This window comes from Uloborus diversus, chromosome 2 (genome assembly GCF_026930045.1).
Source record: "Uloborus diversus isolate 005 chromosome 2, Udiv.v.3.1, whole genome shotgun sequence".
NCBI lineage: Eukaryota > Metazoa > Arthropoda > Arachnida > Araneae > Uloboridae > Uloborus > Uloborus diversus.
In genome coordinates this window covers 169,606,722-169,630,521 of record NC_072732.1, presented here as the reverse complement: position 1 = coordinate 169,630,521, position 23,800 = coordinate 169,606,722, and the positions used below count along the sequence as shown (strand labels likewise).

Genomic DNA, 23,800 nt, shown 5'->3' with positions numbered 1-23,800 from the left:
ACATACACACACACACATACATACACACACACACACATACACACACACACATACATACACACACACACACACACACACACACACACAGACAGACATTTTCCAAAAATAGTCGAAATGGACTCAGCACACCTCAAAACGTTCGAATCCGTCAAAATTCGAAATTCGAAAATTTGCACGAATCCAATACTTTCTTCTATATATTAGATATAGAAGAAAGTAAAAATACTTACTGTCACACTTAAAAATTAAAACATTTAAAAATACATTTGATAAACTGAAAAACACTATCAAGAATTTCATATTTACTTGAATGGGAAGGAAAAAATCAGTCGTCACATTCGGGGCAGTAATAAGTCGTTAATTTATTACCATTATTATTACTTTTATTTATTTATTTATTTTTATTTCTTAATCACTTCTGCGCACAGTTCGTGCACAGAGTGTGGGACCTATCCAGCACTGAATCATATCCTCCACTCGACTCTTCAGTATCTTAATATGGACAGCAGAGTCCTTACCAATCATGGTCTTATTGGATTACACTCTACTTTTCTTGGGCTTTCAAATCACTGGAAAAAATGGTAGACACAGAGAAATTTTTCTTTTTGAAGGTCATCAATTACATAAATAAATCTTTTAGAACAATTAACAATTGTTTTTTTCTTTTTCTTTTTCCTTTTCTTTTTTTACTTGTAAACTTCACTGAACCATGAAGAAACAAAATTTTCTGCAAATTAGATCAGACAATTCTGAAACAAGACTCTTTTGTGATAACCGTCATTACACTTTTGCCTGTTGATAAAAAAAAATGGCTTGCTGGCTCGCTTTATCATCAGTTAGACTTTCTGATGAGGACAAAACCACAATCTAACGAATTTTTGATATGTTACATAGAAAAATGGAATTAATCCTAATTGGTCCTCATGGCCGTAATTTGGCACACAAGCCTTAATCAAAAACATTTCGACAAATCTAAAACTTCCAACCACCCACATAAAATACCGTTTCAGAAACAGCACGAGCATGTCCAGAAACTTCATGAAGCACTTTACTAATAATGTACCGTTAAAGTGATATCATTTTTATCGATTCGACAAGCATTTATGCAAAGCAGATTCAGCAACGTTTAGCTTGGGTAATGCAAGAATAAACACAACTTCTCCAACTTCACTCATAATTCCAAAATACACTAAGTTTAATACACGGCAAATTGAATTTTGAATCAGTTTTCTATTATAGCAATGAAAAACAAACTGTAAACGTTACATACACCACATTGCCAGTATACAGACCTGTGTAAGAGTCATTTTGGTGATGATCGCCAACATGATTTTCTCTCCCTTTGTAGGGTAAGGGTTCTTCCTGTGCTCGTTCAGCCACGCTTTCAATGTGCTCGTTGAGTCCCGAGTTACGTTTTTCCGTCTAGCACCATTAAAATCTAGACCGCCATACCTAAAGTAGAAAAGCAGTCTACAAACAAGCAAGTAAAAAAAGAATGATGTTGATTCCTTGACAAATGACTATAAATAACCCTATAATAAAACAGTATTGCGAGTACATCTAAACTAAGGTAAAACACCAGTAGTGGCCACTTCAAGTTTAATTATATACTTTGAAGAAAGAAATGAACAACAATAATGCGATTTTTTGTGGGTACTTAATCTAACTATCATACTGAATTAGTTTTATTCATCAGTAATTTGAATTCAAAGTAAGTAGTGTAAATTATTTGGATGGGAGAATGTCAGATGGCCACTATTGGAGTTTTCAGATCATGGAGTAGCCACTACTGGGTCGAATTTGAAGTTTGGAAAAAAATGGACAAAAATTGAAATTTAAATTCTGGAATTTTAGAAATTGCGACGATTGAAAGAGTTGGGCTATAATACGCTCATTGCGTTTCAAGAGAGGCAATTAATGTAGTAGACCCATAGTTTAAAAATAATACTTTACTGTGGCCCCCTACTGGTGCGCTTTAAACCTTTTAGTGGCCTCTACAAGCACTGGTCATTATTAGTGTTTTACTTTAATTGACACATAAATGTAAATGTGAAAATATCATAGCAACGTGAAAATTTTATAGCAACGTATGCCACTTAAAGACATGATGTAAATGCGTAACTCATTTTTCTTTACAAAAAGAGGGTCCGCCAGATTTTAAAATGTCTTTCAATGGCTGGAGATATACCACGTCAGTGTGAATGTTTTGTAATCACGCTTGAATTATGAAGACATTAGTCTAGAATCCTTTTTGATTGTTTAAAAATTTTAGTTATTTTTTTCATTAATTTATTTATTTTTATTTATTTATTTATTTTGTTCTTTATTTTATTTATTTTTTATTCATTCATTTATCTATTTATTTATTTTAATTTATTTATTTTATTCATTTACTCATTTATTTTTACTATTACTTTTTTTTTTCACTTTGTAGCTGGAGAGGTATTTCGTCTCATACATAGCATTCTCTTAAACACTTAGTCCTCTTCGTTAAACAGATATCTCGAGCCATTTCACAGCTTTAGATGCGAATTTGCGGGAGGTACAATGTTAGGTACGAGGTACAATTCTGGGGGAGAACAGTCGTAAATATAGTCTGATTGGACAACCAGATTTTTTTTTCTGTGGTAACGGTTTGGTTCACAGCAACTTATCTGTTAATATCCTGTACATATGCACATAAGGAGATAAAATCATGGCTTGTGCCCAAGAATTATGAACGAATTTTAGCTCTGACCCCAACTTCTGAATTGACCAAGTGCAAAAATTATTAGTGATATGAATTTATAAATTTTAAGTAACGACTGAACAAATTCTGAATGAAATATATTGTCAGTTTAAATGTTTCATCAGACACAGATAACTATTCAACCGAAAAGCTGTCGCACTTACCCATATGCTGCAAGACTAGGATCATAGTAGTATGAAGCTGACGGAGCTATTCCTCTCCATGGATCCCCGGCGTCTTTCATACCATAAGCCGTGCTCTGAAAAAAAAAAGGCAAACATGTTAGATTATTGAAGAAGATAAAAAAGAGATATTTTCTCGAGAAATAGAGTTGATCGCAATCTCTTTAGTAACTTTTTAGAGAAATAGAACGCTATGCATTTGCAATGAGTCCTGCTCAGAGGCTCCCCAAACTTAAAGTTTTGGGAGGACAGAAATTCTCAAATCGCCGAATGAAACTCCAAATTTTGCCGAGTGATAAAATACGGGTATGCACGTATGGGACATTCGGTCATTTTAAAATTGCAATATGCAACTATATCTCCAAATTTTCCGAATCGTCAAAGTATACCGAATAAGGAATTTTGTGGGCGGTCCAGTGGCCTCTTGTGACCTTCCATCGGGGCCTAGTCCTGTTTTTTTTTTTTTTTTTTTTTTAAATCTAGAAGGTTGTGCCTCCGTTTTTTTTTTTTTTTTTTTTTTTTTTTTTTTTTTAATTCTCAATTTTTCTCTAACCCTTATCTACTCTCAAAATGTCGTTTTGAACGCATTACTTTTTGATAAATATAAATACGCTTTTTTTTTTTTAAACATCCACCATTAGTAATTTAAAGGTAGTTTTAAAAAAAAGAGAGAAAACTGTTCATAGTAAAAATTCAATTTTTTGAGGTACGACTTTCTCTTGGCAGTACACAGAACTGAACTTCATGTAAATAATGTTTTCAACTTCAATAAACATACAATAACTCTGCAATTGTTTATCAACACGATTCTGTACTTTTTTCACAATCTCGAAAGGATTTAATTTCTCCTCGGAAAAATTCAGAGTAAGTCAGTGCAAAGAGCACAAAATATGGGAAGTCTTTGCACAATTATTTAATTTTGCACACATTTTCTTACCTTTAATGCATAAATTAGTGAATTTTAACAAGAACTTTTTTAAAAAATTATAATAATTTACGTCGTTTTCTTTTCAGTATCTATTTTTTTTTTTCATTAGTTATGCAAATATTTTATTACAAGGTTCGAAAATAATTGTTCAAGAAATAATATTTACATTCACTAGTACTTTGGAACTAAAATAACTTATTGTTCTAAGCTATCGTGTCCATAAAGTAGAGCTTAAGTAAAGTCAGTTATTCATGGACCGATATTTTTCTCCATTGGTAGAAAGCAAAATGCAAGTTTGAGGAACAGAACAAATATCTGTAATCAGTATATTTGAAATGTTTCATCATTTCTCATTTGACCTCTAGCATTTCAAATACCATTCCTTCTCAGAAGCCCCATGCAGCAGTGGCCACCTTCCCATGTGGATTGTATTAATTTCTGTATTTAGCCCGCATGAAACCCAATGCACCATGCCAATTTGCCATGCCGCACCACGACCAATTTGAAGCTGCTTAAAAACTCTAATAAAATAGCTGTGACTTGCTAAGTAATCGCAGCCAACTTCGAGCCCAAAATCGGCCACCGCTTTATGCAGAAATTTGTCTGGTGTTTTCCTTTCCAAGGTGTCTCTTCTACTCTTGTTTAAGGCACACGTCCTACGTTTTTCTCTCCTCAGACATTCACAGACCAACATACTCAGACATTGTTTTTTACTTCATTTGAAGCATAACAGTTAATAAACGCACTGCGTATTACTCTGTAACTTGAAGAAAATTTCGAAAAGGTGGAGAATATGCCAACTACAGCACATCAGATATTCATCTACTTTTATTTGGTTGAATAAAAGGTGCCAAAGTAGCAAAATTAGCCAGCTGCCCGTCCTTCAGGAACCTCATAAAACATCGCGCCTAATTATTTGACAACATCAATTTGAAACAAAGTAGTGAAACAGAAATAAATTAAGCTAGTCACTATAAAACAATGTCTTTCCGAATTTAGATCCGACGCACTCGTCTCTTTAATTCCAAAGAAGATCCAAAAAAAGGTTTTGCATAAGCTTAATGGGAGGAAAAGTTGCCAAAAGGAGCCGAGACATTCTGAAGGATGGTTCAGCAAGGCATAACTCATTAACAAGAAGTTCGCCCTTACTTCAGCAAACACCTAGAAATATTTCACCCTGACAAACATCTTCATAGCTATTTAACTACGAAGTAACAGACACTCCGTAATGACTTCGAAGGCATGGAAAGAGGAGTGCAAGGGGGTCTTGTCTCGCGATCCTCTGTCTTCACCTGCTCAGATGAACTTTCTTTTTCTCTGCAAGAAGCTTGAGGTAAGAATTCCGTGATCACGCCGCGTGACAATCAGGAGCGTGTTTCAGTGCGAACCATTCTGACAGACGCACTGCAATTACAATATCCCTCGTTGTGATGAGTGACGCCCATTGGAATTCAGAGAGATTGTAATGAGGGAGGGGGAGGACACACACACAGACGATGGTGTCAGAAAAGGATGAATCACGCCGGCACGACAATTGTCTCCTGGCATCTTTCTCTCTTGGCATTCAAATTATTTACAGATGTAGTGAACCCTCTCCAGGGCATCTGCGAACGATTTCTTTTGCTACAAACGCTGAAAGCTTGAAATATCATTTTTCATTTATTTTTGATAGTTTAGAAGTTGTAGAAAAAACGGAATCTTAACTTTTATAATTTCCACTGCTTTACATTTACGTATAGAAAATTGTGTATAAAAGCTATCAAACAAAAAAATATTATTTCAAAGTAAAGTGTGTCTAAAAAATAAAGTCCCAGCAATCAAATATAACTGTTTTTACATATGTTTTACAATGTCCTGATGCTCTTACAGAAGTTTTACATTTTCTGCAAATAATTTTCAGTTTTTAATGAGCATCAAATTCAGGTTCTTTGTTCCGAGTTTATAGCGATTCTCATTTCCTATTTTCAAAGTATACTTCCGACTGTAGAGAAAGTAGAACTGAGATAAACGTTTCCATATTGCATTGATGTGCAAAAAACGTGTAGCATTTTCAGAATATTTGTTGTAAAATGCCTTAATTGTTACTAAATTTAAAATCGTGGCAACTCATGCAATAGTAGCTTTTCATATTGAACATTCATCCATAGCAATTTTTCCCTTGTTGACTTCGCTTTGCCTGTCCTTTTATATTTTAGTGATAAGCAACACCAAAGTCTTCTACATTTAGGCATATAGTTTAAAAACCTAAAATAATTCGTAAGAAAATCATCTTTAAAAAATCCATAAATCACTGTACTTGAACAGGAAAATATGGTTTAACTTAAAGACCACTCTCGCTTTGCACATTACTTTGTCTGTCCTTCATTAAAAAAAAAAAAAAATGTATTGGAATGAGTCCCAAATTCGACGAAACATTTCTGACCAAAAATTCATCTTACCAACATTATATTCACTACAGATTCCCACATAAGCATATATTATCATTCTGCCTCCCTCCAGATCTTATATTACATCTTAGAGAACATGTTGTTACTTTATGCTAGTTGCTGAGACTCATTGCGTTGAATTTGATCCAAATTAATTTGCTCCTATCCGCTTGCTAATTTGATCCCATAAAAAAAACAGCGTCACCACAACCCACAATCAACCGGACACAGCAGCATTTGCTCATCAATTAATACAGAAAGCAAATGCTAGGGATGCACACCAAAAGTGATGGCCGCACACCCCTCGAACCTTAAAGAAACCCCCCAGAACGAGAACTCACCCAAATACCTTCAAAAACGCTCTCAACCCCCACCCCCCTTTATAAATTTCAATGGCACAGTCCGGACCTTTTACCACCGCCTCCCCCCCCCCCCCCATAGACTATCCTGCAAATTCAATATGCATTTTCAACCATACAAAATGGTGTCAGGGGCGCCTTGTGTTTAAATTTTTGGGTGGGTGGAAATTCTGGAACTCCAAATTTCGCCGAATAATGATAGTTTTCCCGAACAAAGCTCAAATTTTGCCAAATGATGATAGTTTTGCCAAATCGTCAGGCAAAATTTGCCGAATAAAGAAATTTTTGGGAGGTCACAGTGACCTCCAGTTGGCGCGTCCCTGAATGAGTTGACTATTTGGAAGATGGAAAGATATTTCCGTCTGCATCTCATTGCCGATCATATCCCATCCACTGATTTACAAGAATAAGGGCCAGTTTAATGCGACATGACAGTTAACAGCACAAGAATATGGCTCCGAGGACCCCGATTGAATTTCGTCGTTGGAAAACTGTCTCCAGCTCTGCCACCCCTTGTGTCATCCCTTTTCGACGCCCACAAGAAAGCGAATCCGTCTCGTCGTTGACCCCTTTTCTTAACCCCTCATCCTCCAACGATCCCTCATCCGTCATTCTCTGTCGATCAACTCCTAACGAGATAATTGATCCCTCCGAAATTCCCTGCGTTGAAAAGTTTCTCGGAAGCTTGTGGTACTTAAAAATAGGCATTCTCTGTGAGGAAACTTTCGGTGGCATAAACTTTCCGCTCTTGACCTGTTTTCTCTGCTTTTCCCTCATCACTTCGCATTATTACTTTAAGATATCGGTGTGTTTGTTTGCGGCTGCTATATTTTGCAGTTACCGTTACACAGGCTAAAGAGGAACAGCAACTTCCTTATGTTGTAGTAGATAATTTAGATAAGAAGTGTGACGGTTAAGAAGAATCACGTCCTGCCAGTTTTTCAAAAATTCCTTTGCTAAAGAACTAAAGCAGGTTTTTCGATAGATTACATTTTTTTCTTCGTTTACTGTTGTGTCATAATTTTGCTGGCCAAAATCTTTTCGCGCTTGCAGTGCGTTGCATGAAGCTTTAAATAATTAAACTATTTGTTTTCTTCAAAAACTGGAATTCAACAGCTTTTTCAACAATTTGTGGAAGCAGAAATGATTACAAAATTGCACATGAGGCAGTGAGAAGCAAAGGGATGTCAGTGCCAAAATTAAAAATTTGGAAATTATCAATACAAATGGTATTAGAACCTTTCCTCTGTTTTAGATCAGGAAATGGTACTGGTAGCTCAGGTGGGTGTTGCTAAACGCGTTTTACTCGAAACTTTAAAAAGTCCACTTACATCCGTTTGCTTCTCAGTGCCTCATATGTGCTTTGAAGGTTACAAGGAACACCTTCTACAATGCAAGATATATCATAAAAACTGCCAAAAGATATTTGCAAAAAAAAAAGATTACTTTCTACCCTGTAACTTAGAAAAACGTAAAATTTTCATTGAGCATACGTTTTTTTCCTCAATTAAACATCAATTTATATTTGAAGAAATGTACCTACTTTTTTTTTTTTTTTTAAAAAGAAAATAAGGATTGAAAAATTATCTGTAAAGCACAAGTATTACTGTAAGCGCTGTATGATTTCATCTAATCAAAGCGAAACTGGCATTTTACTGCTACTTACTAATTATATTTCTATAGTACTGGCAGTAGCATGTAAAAACTACATCATGTTTCTTACTCGTGCTAAGTTAACTGTCGGTAATAAATGCACTAAGATGATCTTTTCATAGATGACAAATTTTATTAAGTTTAAACTAGCTGCGTGCCCGGCGTTGCACGGGCTACTTAAAAAATGAAAGAGATGTCCAATTGATGTTTTTGTATTACTCTGACATCAGTTTCTAAAGCGCTAAGGAGTAAATAAATACGCGTAATGCGAGGTTTGCAAAACACCAGTAGAGCATATTTTTGTCAAAAACCTCTTTAACGTTAATCATATTTATCAATGATACAAGTTATGAGTATTTTCAATTAGCACAAAAGATGAAAATATATGCATTATCAACTATAATCTGTGCTCACGTTAAAATGAATTACATCTGATGGACTATATCTGAACTATTTATGTAGAATTGCAATCAGCTTTTTACATAGAATGACACAAACTTTTTGGTGGATTACGTGAAACTAAAGCACCAAGACTAAATAACTACCAATAAGCATTAATTTAATACCAAGTCATCAGATTCCAATTTAGCTTTAGTTAAAATCCTTAAAAATAATCGTTTTTGTTCAACTCTGTTTCACAAAGAAATCCAAACTATCTTAATTTAACATGTTCTTTTAACGATATAAACTATATTTTAAAAATAGAAACAGGAAGGAAAAAGAGAGTTATTACAATTCGAAAACTCACCCATGTGACGGGAAAACGTCCAACAAAATAAACATAATTAGTCGCACATCCTAAGTGTAACATAATATGAGGTCGGTGAATGATAAACTTACACTACAATCAATAAACATAGCTAAAGAAACAACTTTCATATGCTGAAAAGAGTTAAGAACGCTGAAAGTAAAAAATAAAAAAAGGACAGACGATAAAATATAGGCTATGTCCGAATAGGGCAACCAATTTTAAACTAATTTAAAATGAAATTCTAGATGGAAACGTTGCTTTAAGATTTGGACAGCAGCCAAAAAAATCTCTTTTAAAACAATTATTAGTATTTTACTTGCTCACGCATATGCAAAATGGCAACAGGAAAGAAATAAAAATTCCTGAATAACGTTATGTTAATTAACGTTTTAATTAATATCTCCGTTAATTAAAGTCGCACAATTACGAGATCGGTCCTATTGTTTTCTTTGGAAAATTTCGAATTGATCGGTATATCGTTTGACTCCCGATTCGCAGCGGTTCTCGAGAAGATCGATCTTCAGACAGACGGACGCGAACAGATTTTAATATTATAGTGGATAATTTATTTAGTCAATCACAGAAACCATAATTATTGTATTTCTTGTTCAAATAATGGGAGAAATTACTTTGATATTGAGGTCGATGATATTTTATACGTATTGCACCGTTCGTCCGGATTTCTTATGGTTAATGCAGGGCAGGGTCGTCATTTAGGAGGATCAGGTGGTTAATTGACCTTTGAAAATTAAATCTTGGCTTTGAAAATTAAAGCTTTTTCATTTTAATAAGCATAGTTTTTGCTATTTTACGAAACAATTTGCATTGAATATGCGCCCTTTGTCGCCCCCCCCCCCCCAGGAAAAGTTCGAAATGAATGGCCTAGTGCAGTGGTAAAAATAAACAACAAACTTTTTCAATAAAGCTTCCTGTTTAAAAAGGGCAGAAAACCTCCTTCCCCGTTGAGAAACTTGATAGCAATATCAAAAGCACTTGGTATTTGATCTGAATAAAGTTATATCAAGCACAAAAAATATTAAAAACATTTATAGCTTCACAGAATTCAATAATTATAAGTTTTTAAGACTGAAACAGTAGCTACCTTTGATATGAAGAAGAAAGATTCTTGAAATCAGTCCGTAGACAGCTTAGAATCACAGTTTAGAAAAAAGCCAGTTAACAACTTTAATAACGTATTTTTTCCCAAAATGATACATTGTTTCCTCTAAACAGAGAAACCTGATTTTCTCGTATCATCCCAGTTAGCAACTTAATAGCTCGTATATCTCTCCCTGAGGTACCATTAAGGTTACCAAAGTAACTCCAATCAAACTTAAACAAAAGATAGAATTGCCTCAACAGAACGCTCACAAATTTCCTTTGTCACTTGTGAGCGATGGGGTCCGAAATTCAAACTCGGGGGCCTCGTTTCCTGTTCGTTTCTCAAAAACCACTCGAAGATAGGTTTCGCTTCCCTCGGTCACCGTGATCGTGATCCATTTCTGAAAAGCGAGGGGAACACAGAGTAGGTCGGAAGAATGATGAGAGAAACCTCGGCAATGTCCTGGCAGCTATCATCCGTGACACCACCTGTCAAGCAAGAAACCCCTTAATCTCCCTGCACTCCTCCTTTGCCATTGACCGAAACCTCTGCAGTTCACTACCCCTTCACTTGACCCATAGTTATTATTTTTGTATCCATATAAGGTTACTGAGGGTGGTGAGTTGCCCTGACTTCGAAGACCCTTCTCGATTACATAGGGGATCTCGCCAACATGAGGTTAACCACAAATCTGGTTCTTCCTAAAGAAGGATAATAATCTTTTTGACGTATTTAATAAAAACTATTCGTACTGTTTAATAGACGTAAAAGGCTTTAAAGATTGTTATATTAGCTACTTCAAACAGGTACCACGGAATTTGTTCATTTGTTATTCAAAGCAAGTTTTACTCAACGTAATATCATGTAATGTCACGGTAATATCAACATAATGTCATGGCAAACCGTTGAAGCAACAACTGAATAATAATTAGGAAGTAAACTGATTTTTTTTTCCTTCTTCTGAATCTGTTTCTTACAGTTTAAACATTTCGCAATAAAAGATTATGTACTGAAAACATTTATTTTTCCGCTAACAACATTAACACGTGTACAAATGTTATAATTTATTAGGATTAAAATTAGCTAAACCAACTCAGTTCACCACCTGCAGCTATGAATTTTCACAAGTTTCGATTCTACCTTGGAAGTAGAATTGAAACTTCTGAAAATTCGTAGTTTAAACTCTTTGTTTCCACTTGTAGATGTGGACTAAGTTTGTCAGTAAAGTCTTCAACACTAACATCGACGCAATTACTTTAAAACCAACAAATGTAAAGTAACATGAGACGCCAATTAATACTAGAAGAAAATTTAAATCCTTTTACGTGAAACGCACACGCAAGAAATATTAAGAATGTGCATTTGTTCTTGTTCAAACGAGGAAGACGTGTAAATAAATATCATTATATTAAACAAAGGATGTGAGAAACGTACAAGTGATTTCGATTAAGGGATCAGAGCAATATACCTCTTGAAAAAAAAAAAAAATTACAACGCAAAAATTAACAACAACGTCTATGACAAAAACATCACGCCGTATGCTACCAGTTCGAAGAGGGGGAATCGATATACTAAACGAAAATACTCACAAATGCTTCAATACTTACTCATCATTCTACAATGTCCGTTATTTTCTGAACACAAAAACTGTCATGTTAGATAATATCTACTGTGGTTGAACAGATATTCGTGTGAAAATAAGATTTCGCTTATTGCAATCATTTTAGCGGAGTCAAAATAAATTTGGAAAAATTTTGTGAATTAGCCACCATGTTGGTGAAAAACTTAGTTTTTAGTTTTATCAATGAGCGTCATGGGAGGATGAGAACAAAGATTACGACTTTTCGCTGTTGTCACGTAAGTAATCGTATTGTGCAACTCTTAAAATTTAGCATAATTTCAAGTTGATTTCTACTTAGTTTCGTGCATAGAAAAGAGTTTTCACACATAAACAAGTCGGGCTTCGCATTTCGCATCTCATTATGCTGTGACATTCAGGTGTGAAGCACGAAAAGACCTGTAAGAACCCTCCAGCTGGAGCGCTACAATTGATTTTTATAGCATTGCAAGATGTACAATAATAAGAAAACCATCAAAACTTCCTGGCAAACACAATGACTGGCATATTTGATAAAATTGGTACTTTTTAACTGTGATTATAGATGCGAAACTTATTCAAATGCTTGGTGCGTACAAAGGTACTTCACACAGTAAATTTCAACTCTTCAATGAGATATTAAGACTGTGTAAACAGGGTCGCCGAGAGCCGAGGTGAGCTCTCTCTTGTCGGTTTGGTCTCTGGGCTTTCTTCCTCAAAACACGTAAAACTTTTTCTATTCCAATTCCCAACCGAGCCCTTAGTTTCTGAGTAGACCAACATGGCCTCTGGTCAGCACTGGTTAATAAAGGTAGAAAGATAAAATCTGTCTCCGTCTATTTATATCCTGAATTTTTGTCGTTTGGAATGGAAGGCATTGTTCCTACAGCGTCATTGGAAAATAGCAGCAAATACTTCAATTTTTTGACGTTTTCAAAATCACATAGTTAATCTCTTTAAGAGCTCATCAGTAGTTGAGTATTCAAAATGTTAAAAAAAGTACACTTAAAAAATCCTGCAATTTTACGGTAAAAATTACTGGCATCCATGTTGCTAGTAACTTTTACCGCAAAATCTTATTTTCCTGAAAAATTTTACGGTAGAATAAACGAGGGTTAAAAATGCAAAATACAAATAGCAGGTTTGATCTTGGGACCTTCGTATCGGCAGATGGCCTGGCTGCCACCATACAGGTTGGAACACAGTGAGTGAGGGGAAATACTGTTTTGCAATGTCAAGTCACGTAGAATATCAATTAGTGGTGCAATCTTTTATTTACTTATTTATTTTGTTACAATTTACTGTAATTTTTTTCTGTAATGCAAACACTCCATTTTACAGCAACATTTACCATAAAAGTTTCTTGAATTTTTAACAGTGTGGAATTTTAACTTCATTTCAACTGGATTTCGTACATAGGAAGAAGGTTAACTATACATTACCAAGTTTTTCTACTTGATACTCAGTGTGACCCTTAGACTCCGAGCTTAAATTTAGCTCATATCTTTTCATTTCATTTGGTTAGTTAAGGTTTTCGGTCACCTGATAGAATCATGGTTCTTCATGTTTTTCCTCCCTCGATTCCTCAAAAATAACGAAATGGCTTTTTAAATATTATCAGCGTTAGGTCTTCGATCAGAAGAGGCAAAGGTCATATCGTTGGCAAACATAGTCGGCCCAGATCAAGGGAACTCTCCTCTTCAAAACGCACGGCAACATCAAAGGTGGAAACGGATTTCATGGAGGACGAAACACGTGCAAAATATGTACTCAGATCTATCATTATCGCTTCCAATGTTTACAAAATTGATACGAATATTTGACACTGCATTGGTTTATTGTGTTTCCGATGTTTGGTATTTATAGTGATTATTTATTTTATCCCACGTACCTATGCTAACATATCAGGCCCTGTGCAATCACTTTCTTTATATGTATAATCAGTTATGGTTTTGATAAAAATTGCTTTGATTGCTAATTTGTCCAAATTTTTCGCATCATTATTGTTTGCACATATATTTGAGAGCAAAAAATAGGGTATGAGTAAAGTTGAATGAATACCTTTGTGCTTGAAAAGTACAAATAAGAATGAAAATTATGAAAAATGTGAATTACGGAAATCCACAGAGAAAATGTTAACGTTATTAATAATCGTTTTATCGTAACTTTTTGGCATTTAAAAACAATTTTTATTTGAAATAGGTGCTTTGAGAGCAAATGCATTCAATATATTGTGGAAATGCTTCGTGAAAACGCATCCACACGAACAGAGTCCACCTGATCTTAATTGGGAAAGTCATGACGCCCTTGATCATGTTTCTATAATGTTTTCGCTTTAGACAACATTTCACAGGGAGAACCAAATTTTTGATTCCTACAAAAATGTAATATATCAACTATCATTAAAAACTAATTTTGACAACTCTAGTCAAAATGGTTACAAAATTGACAGATGTCGAATTCGGTCAGAATATATCATATTAGTAATTTGCGATTTTTAGGACTAAAAACAATCTGCATTTGCTTCGTCTGTTTGTTTTAATGCGCAAAGGAAAAAACTGTAAAAACAATGTTAACAAGTGCAGTTAATAAAAAATGTTTTCTCCGTTTTCATGCAGATACACTCTATGTAGCATTATTGCGTCTCGATCTTCCCGCGTAAAAGAAATACTTGTTCTCAATAATTAAAAGTTGATAAGAGAAGAATAAAATTTCAAGCCGGTGTAAGCTATTTAGACAGAGGACCTAAGATAATAAGTTTCTACATTTTCTTTCTTTTCTTTTTTTTTATTTCTGGTGGAAGAATGAATATTTATGATTTATTTTCCAAAATTCATTTTCGTTATTTTCAATGAAGTTCATTTTTATTTCAGTGGATTAAATTTAAACCGAAGGTACGGAGAGAACCGGGAAGAATATTGGGTACGTATTTTGATTATATTTGCTATGTTTTGTAGGATTCCATTTCATGAAATAAATAATAGCTTTCGCAACCTTAAACCCCGTTTTTGTACTTACATTGTAAATTTGAGAGCCAAATACTCTACTCGTCACAAAAGCATTTATTGAAGAAAAGCAACTTTTGCACCCAAGAATTTTATGGCGTGCTGTAGTGAGAAAAAACATTCAGGGAAACTCACCATTTAATGGGGTACAAACTAACTTTTCAACACAAAAACTTTTGTTGAAGAAAAACAACTTTTGCACCCAAGTCTTTTTTGCAGTGCTGTAAAAAAACGTTCAGGGGAACGCACTTTTTTATGAGGTACAAACTAAATTTTCTACACAGAAACTTTCGTTGAAGAAAAACAACTTTAACACCCCAGTCTTTTTTGCAGTGCTGAAGTTTGGAAAAAACATTCAGAGGAACACACCTTTTTTTGGGGGGCACATGTTCTGATTTACGAATTTTCATTTGGCTAAAAAGTCGTTTTAGATTAGTTTTTCCAGTTTTAATTCAAAAAGCAGAAATTTATTTTGTTTAAAATGGCAGTTTGAAAATAATTTAGTTTAAGGTTACATTTTTACAATAATAAAATTAATTTTTTCGGAAAATGGTGCTCCCCCCCTCCCCTCGCAATTACAGCATTGCTTTTATATCAAACGAGAGATTTAAAAAAAGCTATCTCTCCCATCTCCATATATTTCTAAACTATTTTCAGTATGATCTCTCTGTTGAAACATTCTTTTTATTAAAGATAGTTTTTCTCTGACTCTATTTTCCTAGTTTCAATGAAAGATCATTAAAAATTTAGAGAAATATTTTCTCTGAGGTAATTTTTAATTTATTTAGAAAATTTCCCCATTCATCTCATCTCTAAACTTCAAGCAACACTAACTTCGGAGTGTACGATAGGAATGTTTTTTCTCCTTTGTCCGAGTCCAAGAGATGCTTCTCCTCTTCCTCTTCTGTCACGTGATCGGGCCGAGAAGAGGAGCGAGATGGAAGGGGGGATGTCAACACGTGACGCCCCTTGCTGAGATCCCATTGGTGGATCACTGAAATCGTGTTAAGGATCATGGAGCCAGCAGCGATAAGCGGTCGGATAATTTGCGTGATTGGCTTTTACGGTCGGCGAGCCGGAAAATCTGTGCAGGGCCAACCAAGATTATATGCATTTATGAGAGGCATAACACTGACAGCAGCCCTCGGGCTAACACTGCGCATACCTCCACAGCCTTTTTATGGCTTCGATGACTTAGCTTCCACTGTTGTCCAATAGGAGGTGTTACAGGTATTACTTCCGGCAAAAGGAAGGGTTTAGTTTTTATCTTCTGATATTTTTTTTCTCTTCTCAATGGGATTTTTTTATCCTTCAATCCATTGTATAGGCTGATAATTTGGGGACATAAAAATGGAGGACGCAATGGGTGACTTCTTTTGTTTGTGCAACTCTTTTTACAAATAGATACACCTCAACGTAAGCAAAAAACTTCTACATTACCAAAGACTTCTCGCGGGTGTTGAGTTTATGATCATTCAAACCAGAAGCAAAATTGACTAAAATTTCATATAGTTATATTTTCAGAGAGTTTCCAGGGTTTTGAATTTTTAATTTAAAATTCAGTGGTTCTCATCTAAGCACTTTGCTACTCTCAGAATTTTCGTATTTCCCTCTAAATACAAAATATTCAATTTCATTTTGGACAATTTTCTAGAAACGATGCATTCTAAATATGAAAAGCCAAGTACTACTAGAGAATGGTTTTTGAAAAGGAAATTCTGTTTAGATTGCTATCCAGGACTTCAAAAAGAAAAAATCCAATGTCATTAACACTTGCTTTGCTTTAATTTCTTTCATTGGGTATAACGTCCATCATATTTTCTGCACCTAAAGCGCTACGAAATCTCAATATTTATTAATTATGTAGCTATGTGTAGTGCGTTCTGAGAAAGATTAAATACATTTTTGAATTTTCCATCTATTTTACAACTGAAAATCTTCTTTTCAGTTGGTTGCTTAAAAGTGTGAAATACAATGCTAGCACCATTCTTTCACTGAAAAGTTCTATTATAAGAGAAATTATTTTGAATGTGACAAAATTGTAACATATTAACGATTTAGTTTGACTAAAACAAATCAAAAAGTTGCTTCAGAACTGAAAATTTAATTTATATTATGATGCAAAAAAATCTACAGTTCTAAATTTTAATTTTAAAATTTTTTCTTCAATTATTTGGAAAAAAGATTTTTCTAAACCAATTACCATTATTCATATGCATCCGACTTTAGAAAATATTTTTAAAAATCTGACCAACTCTAAAAAGACAAAAAAAAAATCGTTAACTCTTAAAACTACCGAAGTTCTAGCTACTGTGTTGCAAAGAACGTATTTCGCAAACGAAACAAACAGAAGCTAAAAAAGATGCTGAGATTTATTTACTTTTTTTTTCCTTCTAGAAACGTACCATCTGCGCTAAGTTTTATGCCACACAAACAAGCGTCATGTATCTTAATATGGAGAGACGATTTATGTGTCGCAAGAAGAAAGTAAGCATTGTGTCTGCGAATCAGATTTAGTTTCAGGGTTAAAATGGTAATTCAGCGTTCCACATTCAGACATACAACGCTCTATTTCCTTTGCCGAAGTTGCCACTCAAAAATACGCATTTGTTTTGATATTGCTTAATCTAATTAAGTAATATGCATACAATGTGCATTGCAATTGACTAATTTCATGCCGTACAGTTGCTGAACAAAATGGTTTGTTGACTGGATTTTACACAGCAGGATCTCTCACTTTTTCTGGGATAGGATTATTCGCAAATCTTAAAGTTTTAGAGGAACATTTTATTTAGTTTCTATCCTGCATATAACCATACAATCGAACTTGCTTATAACGAGCCCTGAAGCCCTGATTTACCGTGAACCCGGATTTAGCGAAGAAATCCGAGATACTTGGTTGGTACGACGTTAACTCTATGGGAGCATGAATGGCTTTTATATAGCAGACCCAGCTTAAAGCGCGCAATATTTTTGTGATTTATAAAATTTCTTTTGATTTCCAGTTAAGTTAATCCTTTTTCGGGAAAATTTTCTTTTTCCGATCAAACTTTTTAAAAAAGCGTATTTGTTCTTATCTTGAGCTTTAAATCTCAATGGCATTCATAATTTTTTGAAAATACCACCAGCTTGAAGCTTTTACACAATAAAATTATTGATCTTTGACAATCGAGTGCATTTACCAGTTTTTACTTTTTTACTGGAGTGATAAGAAACATAGTTTTTTTTTTTTTTTTTTTTTGAACTATCACGAATTGTTTATTGAGTTCATTTGACATTGGATGATGTTACGCTGATTTTTCAGATTACCATGACGATGAAAATAAGTCTAGATCGTTGTTTCAATGTTTGTCAAGAGAACAAATTTTCGACGCCATGGTTACAATCGTTTGTATTCACTAAAGGCTTAACTTAAGTAAATTTTAGTTTTAAAATGGGAGAAGGGTGTAAAATTACGACCTCCATGAGCAGGACCACTCCTGGGCAGTGGCGTCTATGCCCTACATACACGCGCACACACGTCTACACGCCAACACACACATACACCTACACACATATGCCTACACGCACACACAGACGCCTACACGCACATACGCCTACAATCATATTCACACGCACATACGCCTACAATCATATACACACGCACATACGCCTACACGCATACACACGCACATATGCCTCCAATCATATACACACAAGAACCAACGATTAGGGTCCTATCGCAACTCGTGATTGCAAAAAATATAATTTGAATTCAAGATATCAAAAATTCAAATTTATTTTTTGTTGCTGTTGTTTCTTTCAAAAAGAACTGTGATTACGAAACACTTATGTTACTGATAATTTCTGCCTGTAAAACAACAAGTGCGTGAGAAACTCTGGTACATACAAATACAAACGAGGACCGTACGAATAAATCATCCGGTCCGATTCTAGAACTCTTTCAAGCGTGAAACACGAAAAACCAAAATACGGAATTAAGATAAAATGCAAACGGAGATTCCAGTGCAATCTAGATAATTACATGGACATATAGAAACCATTTTTCATTCAGAAGCGAGTTGGAGAGGAAATCTTTAGGCCATCATTAACTAAGAGTCTCTTGACAACTGCATTATGCAAACTGAAGATATACTTTCCATTTAAAAAAACAGACACGGTTGGCAAAATGGCGTGCCAGTATCGCCTTATCTGATCAGCATTTGAGCATGGATATTCAGATGGTATGCACTGATGTCTTCTCAACCATTTTGAATCTATTTGGGGATACGGATAAATTCCTCGAATTAGTTCAGATCAATTCTGATCAATCTGTTTTTTCGAAGACTACAAGGGCAAGATGGTTTCGAAGTTTAAAGAGTATTTGTGTGTTTTTGTGATTAAAGTAAAAAGGTTTTGCTTTGAGGCTTCCAGAATGTTCAACTCTAAGCTCTCTTTTCAGTATCTGTATGGAGGATATTCTTAGTTTCTTAGTCGAAAACATCCGTATTGCCTATGACGGATTATTTCGGAATTTAAAACAGGAATGTCAAAACAATGCACGGAAGTTATTAGAGCAAGATTAAGGCATAGGCATATGCGGTACGGGCCCAGGGCACCAAAATTTGAGATACAGCACATCTGTAGTGAAACTTTTTATAAACGAGCTGATGTGTGCATCACATGACTTCCTTTTACTCCAATTTAATATCAGTTCTAATTTTTGGCAGTTTTAATGTGATTCAATAGTTTACTCTCTAAATATCACCAACAGTGGCCAAATTAAAACCAGATTTAAAAAAACAAAAATAAAATAAAAATTTAAAAAAATCGCCAAATTTGTCGCCAAGTTGGTGACAAAACTTGGCGACTAAAACACTGGCGATATATCGCCAAGTGTCCGCCAAATTATAACACCACTTGTGTTTACATCGAAATTAACAATGATTTCTCCCCAAAAAGGGGCAAAAGACCCCTTTAGAGACACCCGAATGCAACCAAAAGGGAAGGTGCACAACTAGACCCCAGTAGGAGTCTAAGTACCAAATTTCAACTTTCTAGGACATTCCGTTCTTGAGTTATGCGACATACATACACACATACACACATGCACACATACGCACATACGCACATACATACGTACATACAGACGTCACGAGAAAACTCGTTGTAATTAACTCGGGGATTGTCAAAATGGATATTTCTGGTGTCTGCGTTCCTAGGCATATATTCACGTGTGGTGCGGTTGAAAAATAAACTTAACATTCATTCAGGGGTGAGCAAAATGGAAATTAAGGCCGATTTTTGAGTGAAAATTTTTTTGCGAATACAATACTTCCTTTTTTGTAAAAGGGAGTAAAAATAGAGTAATTTCATATCGCGCTGTAGCAAGGACGGATCCAGAAATTGTTCAAGGAGGGGACGGTTGATTTTTTAAAATACCTCTTCGGGGGTATATAATTTACTCATGTCTTTTTTTTTTTTGAGGGGGGGGAGGGAAGGCACAACATTTTTATCTGACACAACTTACTTGTTTAGATTTATCCAAGGAGGTCCCCGAACCTATTCAATTGTTTTTCCGTTGAAAGAGTTATTCTAAAATTGTGCTTTAGAACTTAAATTTCGTAATAATTCTGGGGCAATGTTTCGAAATCCCCCTCCTTTCAACATGATCGACGGTCGTCTAAAATTGACCTTTTTTTGGAACTTCAGTTTCAAAAAAAAAAAATCTGATGGAAAGTCACGGATCCCATTTCTTCCATTAACACTAGCTGAAATGTTTACAGTCGTGTTATTAGGACTTAAATTTTGCAAAATACCCGGGGGAAGTACTCCAAACTCGTCCTAATATTATAACCAAAGATCGTCTGGAATAGCCTTCTTAAAAATTCAATTCTAAAAAGCTTCCGGAAGAGAGATTCGAACCCATTCCTTTAATAAAAGTCGCCTAAGATGGCCTGCACTTGCAATTTAGAACTTTAATTTTTAAAAATTGCCGATGCAGGATCCCCCAAGGGAGGAGGCGATCGTCCCCATCGCCCCTCCCTTGCATCCGTCCTTGCATTGAGGCAAGTTATAAATATTAAATCGAGAAAAAAAACTATCTTGTGAAAATTTTCATCTTTGAAAATTTTAAAGTCACTCCGGGCCCTATATTTACATTATTGTTACATTTAAAAGTTAGCTTTTGATATTTATGCCGTATTAGGATCAGACAAAATTTAATGACATCTTATGTTATGATGTATTATTTACTTATAATACACGTATTATACACGATAATATATACTGTCATATAAGACATCGTCAAATTTACCTTGGTTAAGGTTTTTTTCCTAAGCACCAAAATATTTTATTACTTCAACAAAATATAGCCGGGGGGGGGGGGCACCGACTAAAGACACTGCCCAGTGTTCTCAAGAGAGTTTTTTTTTTTTTTCTAGATTTTGTTTTCTGACTTGCTTATCACATTTTTATACACTTATTCTGAACAGTCAGCCTGCTCAGCTGCTTGTCTGAGCCGTTACACCTACATACCCAAAAGCTCGGCTACCTAAAACCGATACACCGTGCAAACAGTTGGTGCAGGGGACCTAAAGGTGAAAATAAAAAACTTGTCAAGTTCTCACATTTCAAATGGTTTGATCAAGTGCCTAACGTTCATCAAAAAATATGCCATTTGCACAAGGTGCCAAAGTAATGAGAGTTCTGCTGATTATATTCTTAAATGCATGGGGCAATCTTATCAAGGTCCTTATCCTGATTCTCTTCTTCTATAGGAGACTCAAGAACCTTTTGCATCTTGTTTGAATTCGTCAGACATCAGAAGATTAGAAACGACAAACAACAACATTCTGTACGTTGCAAAAAATAAATAAAACGCAATACTTTAAAGTCTTCCAAAAAAAGAAAAAAAAAAATGGGAAAAATTTATAAGCTCAGTTCATCAGTTAATCGGTATTTTATTATAATATTCGTTATGAAGATTACGAGGAAGTTAATCGGCATTGTTAGTGCAATTGAATACTATTATTTGCATACTAACTTATGTTTATGTTTCGGCATCATTCCAATTTTAATTTGAATTAATTTTTTAAATGTGTGGAGCAGCGTTTTGGCAAAAATTGTTTTGTTTATTTGAAAGACAATGAAAATTTTCATTTCTCTGAGAAAGTGGGTTAGTGCCAGATTTTCCGACTCCTTCGCATCAAACCGCGTCCTCTCTCTCATTAAACCCGTTACCCGGGTTCTTTGTCGCATGAGCGCTAATTAATCATTTTCCGGGTCCGCTTCTGCTATAAATGAAGAGAGGTTCGATTAGACGCACCTGTCCCAGGGTCAAATCTATAAAATGGCTGCGGGCGTTAATTGCGTCGCCATTCCCCGCATCTGTGTATCTTTGGAATGAGTGGGAACAGATTGCTACCATTTACTTCCTATTGTAATGGGAAGTGAAAAGGGTTATTACCGGCGTTCGATGGCGGGGACGGAACACACATTCACGGAACGGAAGCGCGCTTACCTGGAGATCTCAGCTTTCGTGGTTCCGAAATCCTTGAACTTCGAGTAAGTACTTTAAAGATTCAAAAGAAAAAAAAAAACAAAAACTAATTAAATATTCAAGTCTGTATGAACAATATAATTAATAGTTGATCTACCATTATCCCAGCGTATGAACTTTACAGTTTGAAAGCTAGTTGAATCCCGTTGTCATACCACGTTGATTTGGAATCATTGAACTAAAGATTCAAAAAAGCCAACCAAATGAAATGATATGCTCATTACTCAAGCCTACATAAAGAATGTAATTAGCTGAGCCACCATTACCCGAGTATATGAACTTAAAAGTTTGAAAGCTAGTTGAACCCCGTTGTCATACCATGTTGACTATGAATCATTTGTTTTGTTTCAGATTCAAAAACAGCCAATCAAATGAAATTAAATACCCAAGTCTGTATAAACAATACAATTAATAGTTGAGCCACCATATCCCAGTGTATAAACTTTACAGTTTGAAGGCTAGTTGAATCCCATTGTCATACCACGTTGACTTGGAATCATTGAACACTGAGTTCACGCTAAGATTTAAAAAAAGTTTTCATCGTTCATAATGTATGGTGAACGAGAGAAATTATAGTTCAACTGCCAGGTCAGAGAGTAAAAATTTTACTGCTTTAACTCTAGTTGTATCCAATCTGTCACATCCTCACCTCATAGCACGCTGCCGAAGAATCCTTGAACTTCGAGTAGGTACCCGGAAGGTTCAGTAAAAACAAAGCACAAAAAAATTAATTTTCATGCTCTGTAATAATCTGGTTAAGGAAAGAAGTTTAAGTACCAGATCAACGTATAAATTTTACAGTTTGAATTTTAGCTGCATCCAATTTGTTATATCGCGTTGATGGCATAGTAGTGTTATTAAATTGATAGGGCTTAATTTGATACTATTACCATAAACAATATCATTACCACTACGAGATTTGAACTGAAAATTGAAGAGGATCTTTTTAATTACATTCACAACAAGCTTTCAGACCAATTCTAAAATGATCGGTTTAAAATTTTACCATACATAAATGTCGTCTTTGTTAGCAGATTCTTAATTACGTGTTTCATAAGGCTCTTTAGTTGAAATAAACAAGACTGATTGAGACTGACTCGTTTTTTTTTTTCAAAAATAATATATATGTGGGAATAGTACATACATATTTTTTTACGTGTATGTAAAGAAAAGGAATACATAACAAGTATTAAAGTTAAACCCAGAACACTAAAGATTGTCTCCAGAGCAAAATACGTCTTAGATAAGCAGATATCAGTATCTTGCACAGCGGTGCAAACGATAGGTATAAAATATTAAAATGTTAAATAAATTAAATGGAATTACTAAAAAGGAAAGCTTGAATGGAAATCATCAAATTTGAGCTCATTCGATACCAGGTAATCTGAAGAATTGCAAAAATAGTTTTTCATGGTTAACTATATAACCTAAAGACGAGGTAAGTTAAAAGAGAGATGAACCTAAGAGGAACTCTGTCAAGAAAAAAGCACAGGTTGGATTACGCCTAAAACGTCTTGTAAAAATGTTGT

At 34.8% G+C, this 23,800-nt stretch overlaps 1 protein-coding gene across 1 annotated transcript in view; it reads right to left on the bottom strand.

Moving 5' to 3' along the window:
• The window catches only part of LOC129216139 (iroquois-class homeodomain protein irx-4-A-like), an 81,930-nt gene that overhangs the window by 14,457 nt on the left and 43,673 nt on the right, over nucleotides 1-23,800 (bottom strand). The window contains exons 3-4 of the mRNA XM_054850296.1: nucleotides 2,893-2,987; nucleotides 1,293-1,452 (exon numbers count right to left, since the gene is read on the bottom strand). Of these exons, the coding sequence (XP_054706271.1) occupies nucleotides 1,293-1,452; nucleotides 2,893-2,987 (255 nt within the window). The remainder of the gene's footprint in view (nucleotides 1-1,292; nucleotides 1,453-2,892; nucleotides 2,988-23,800) is intronic.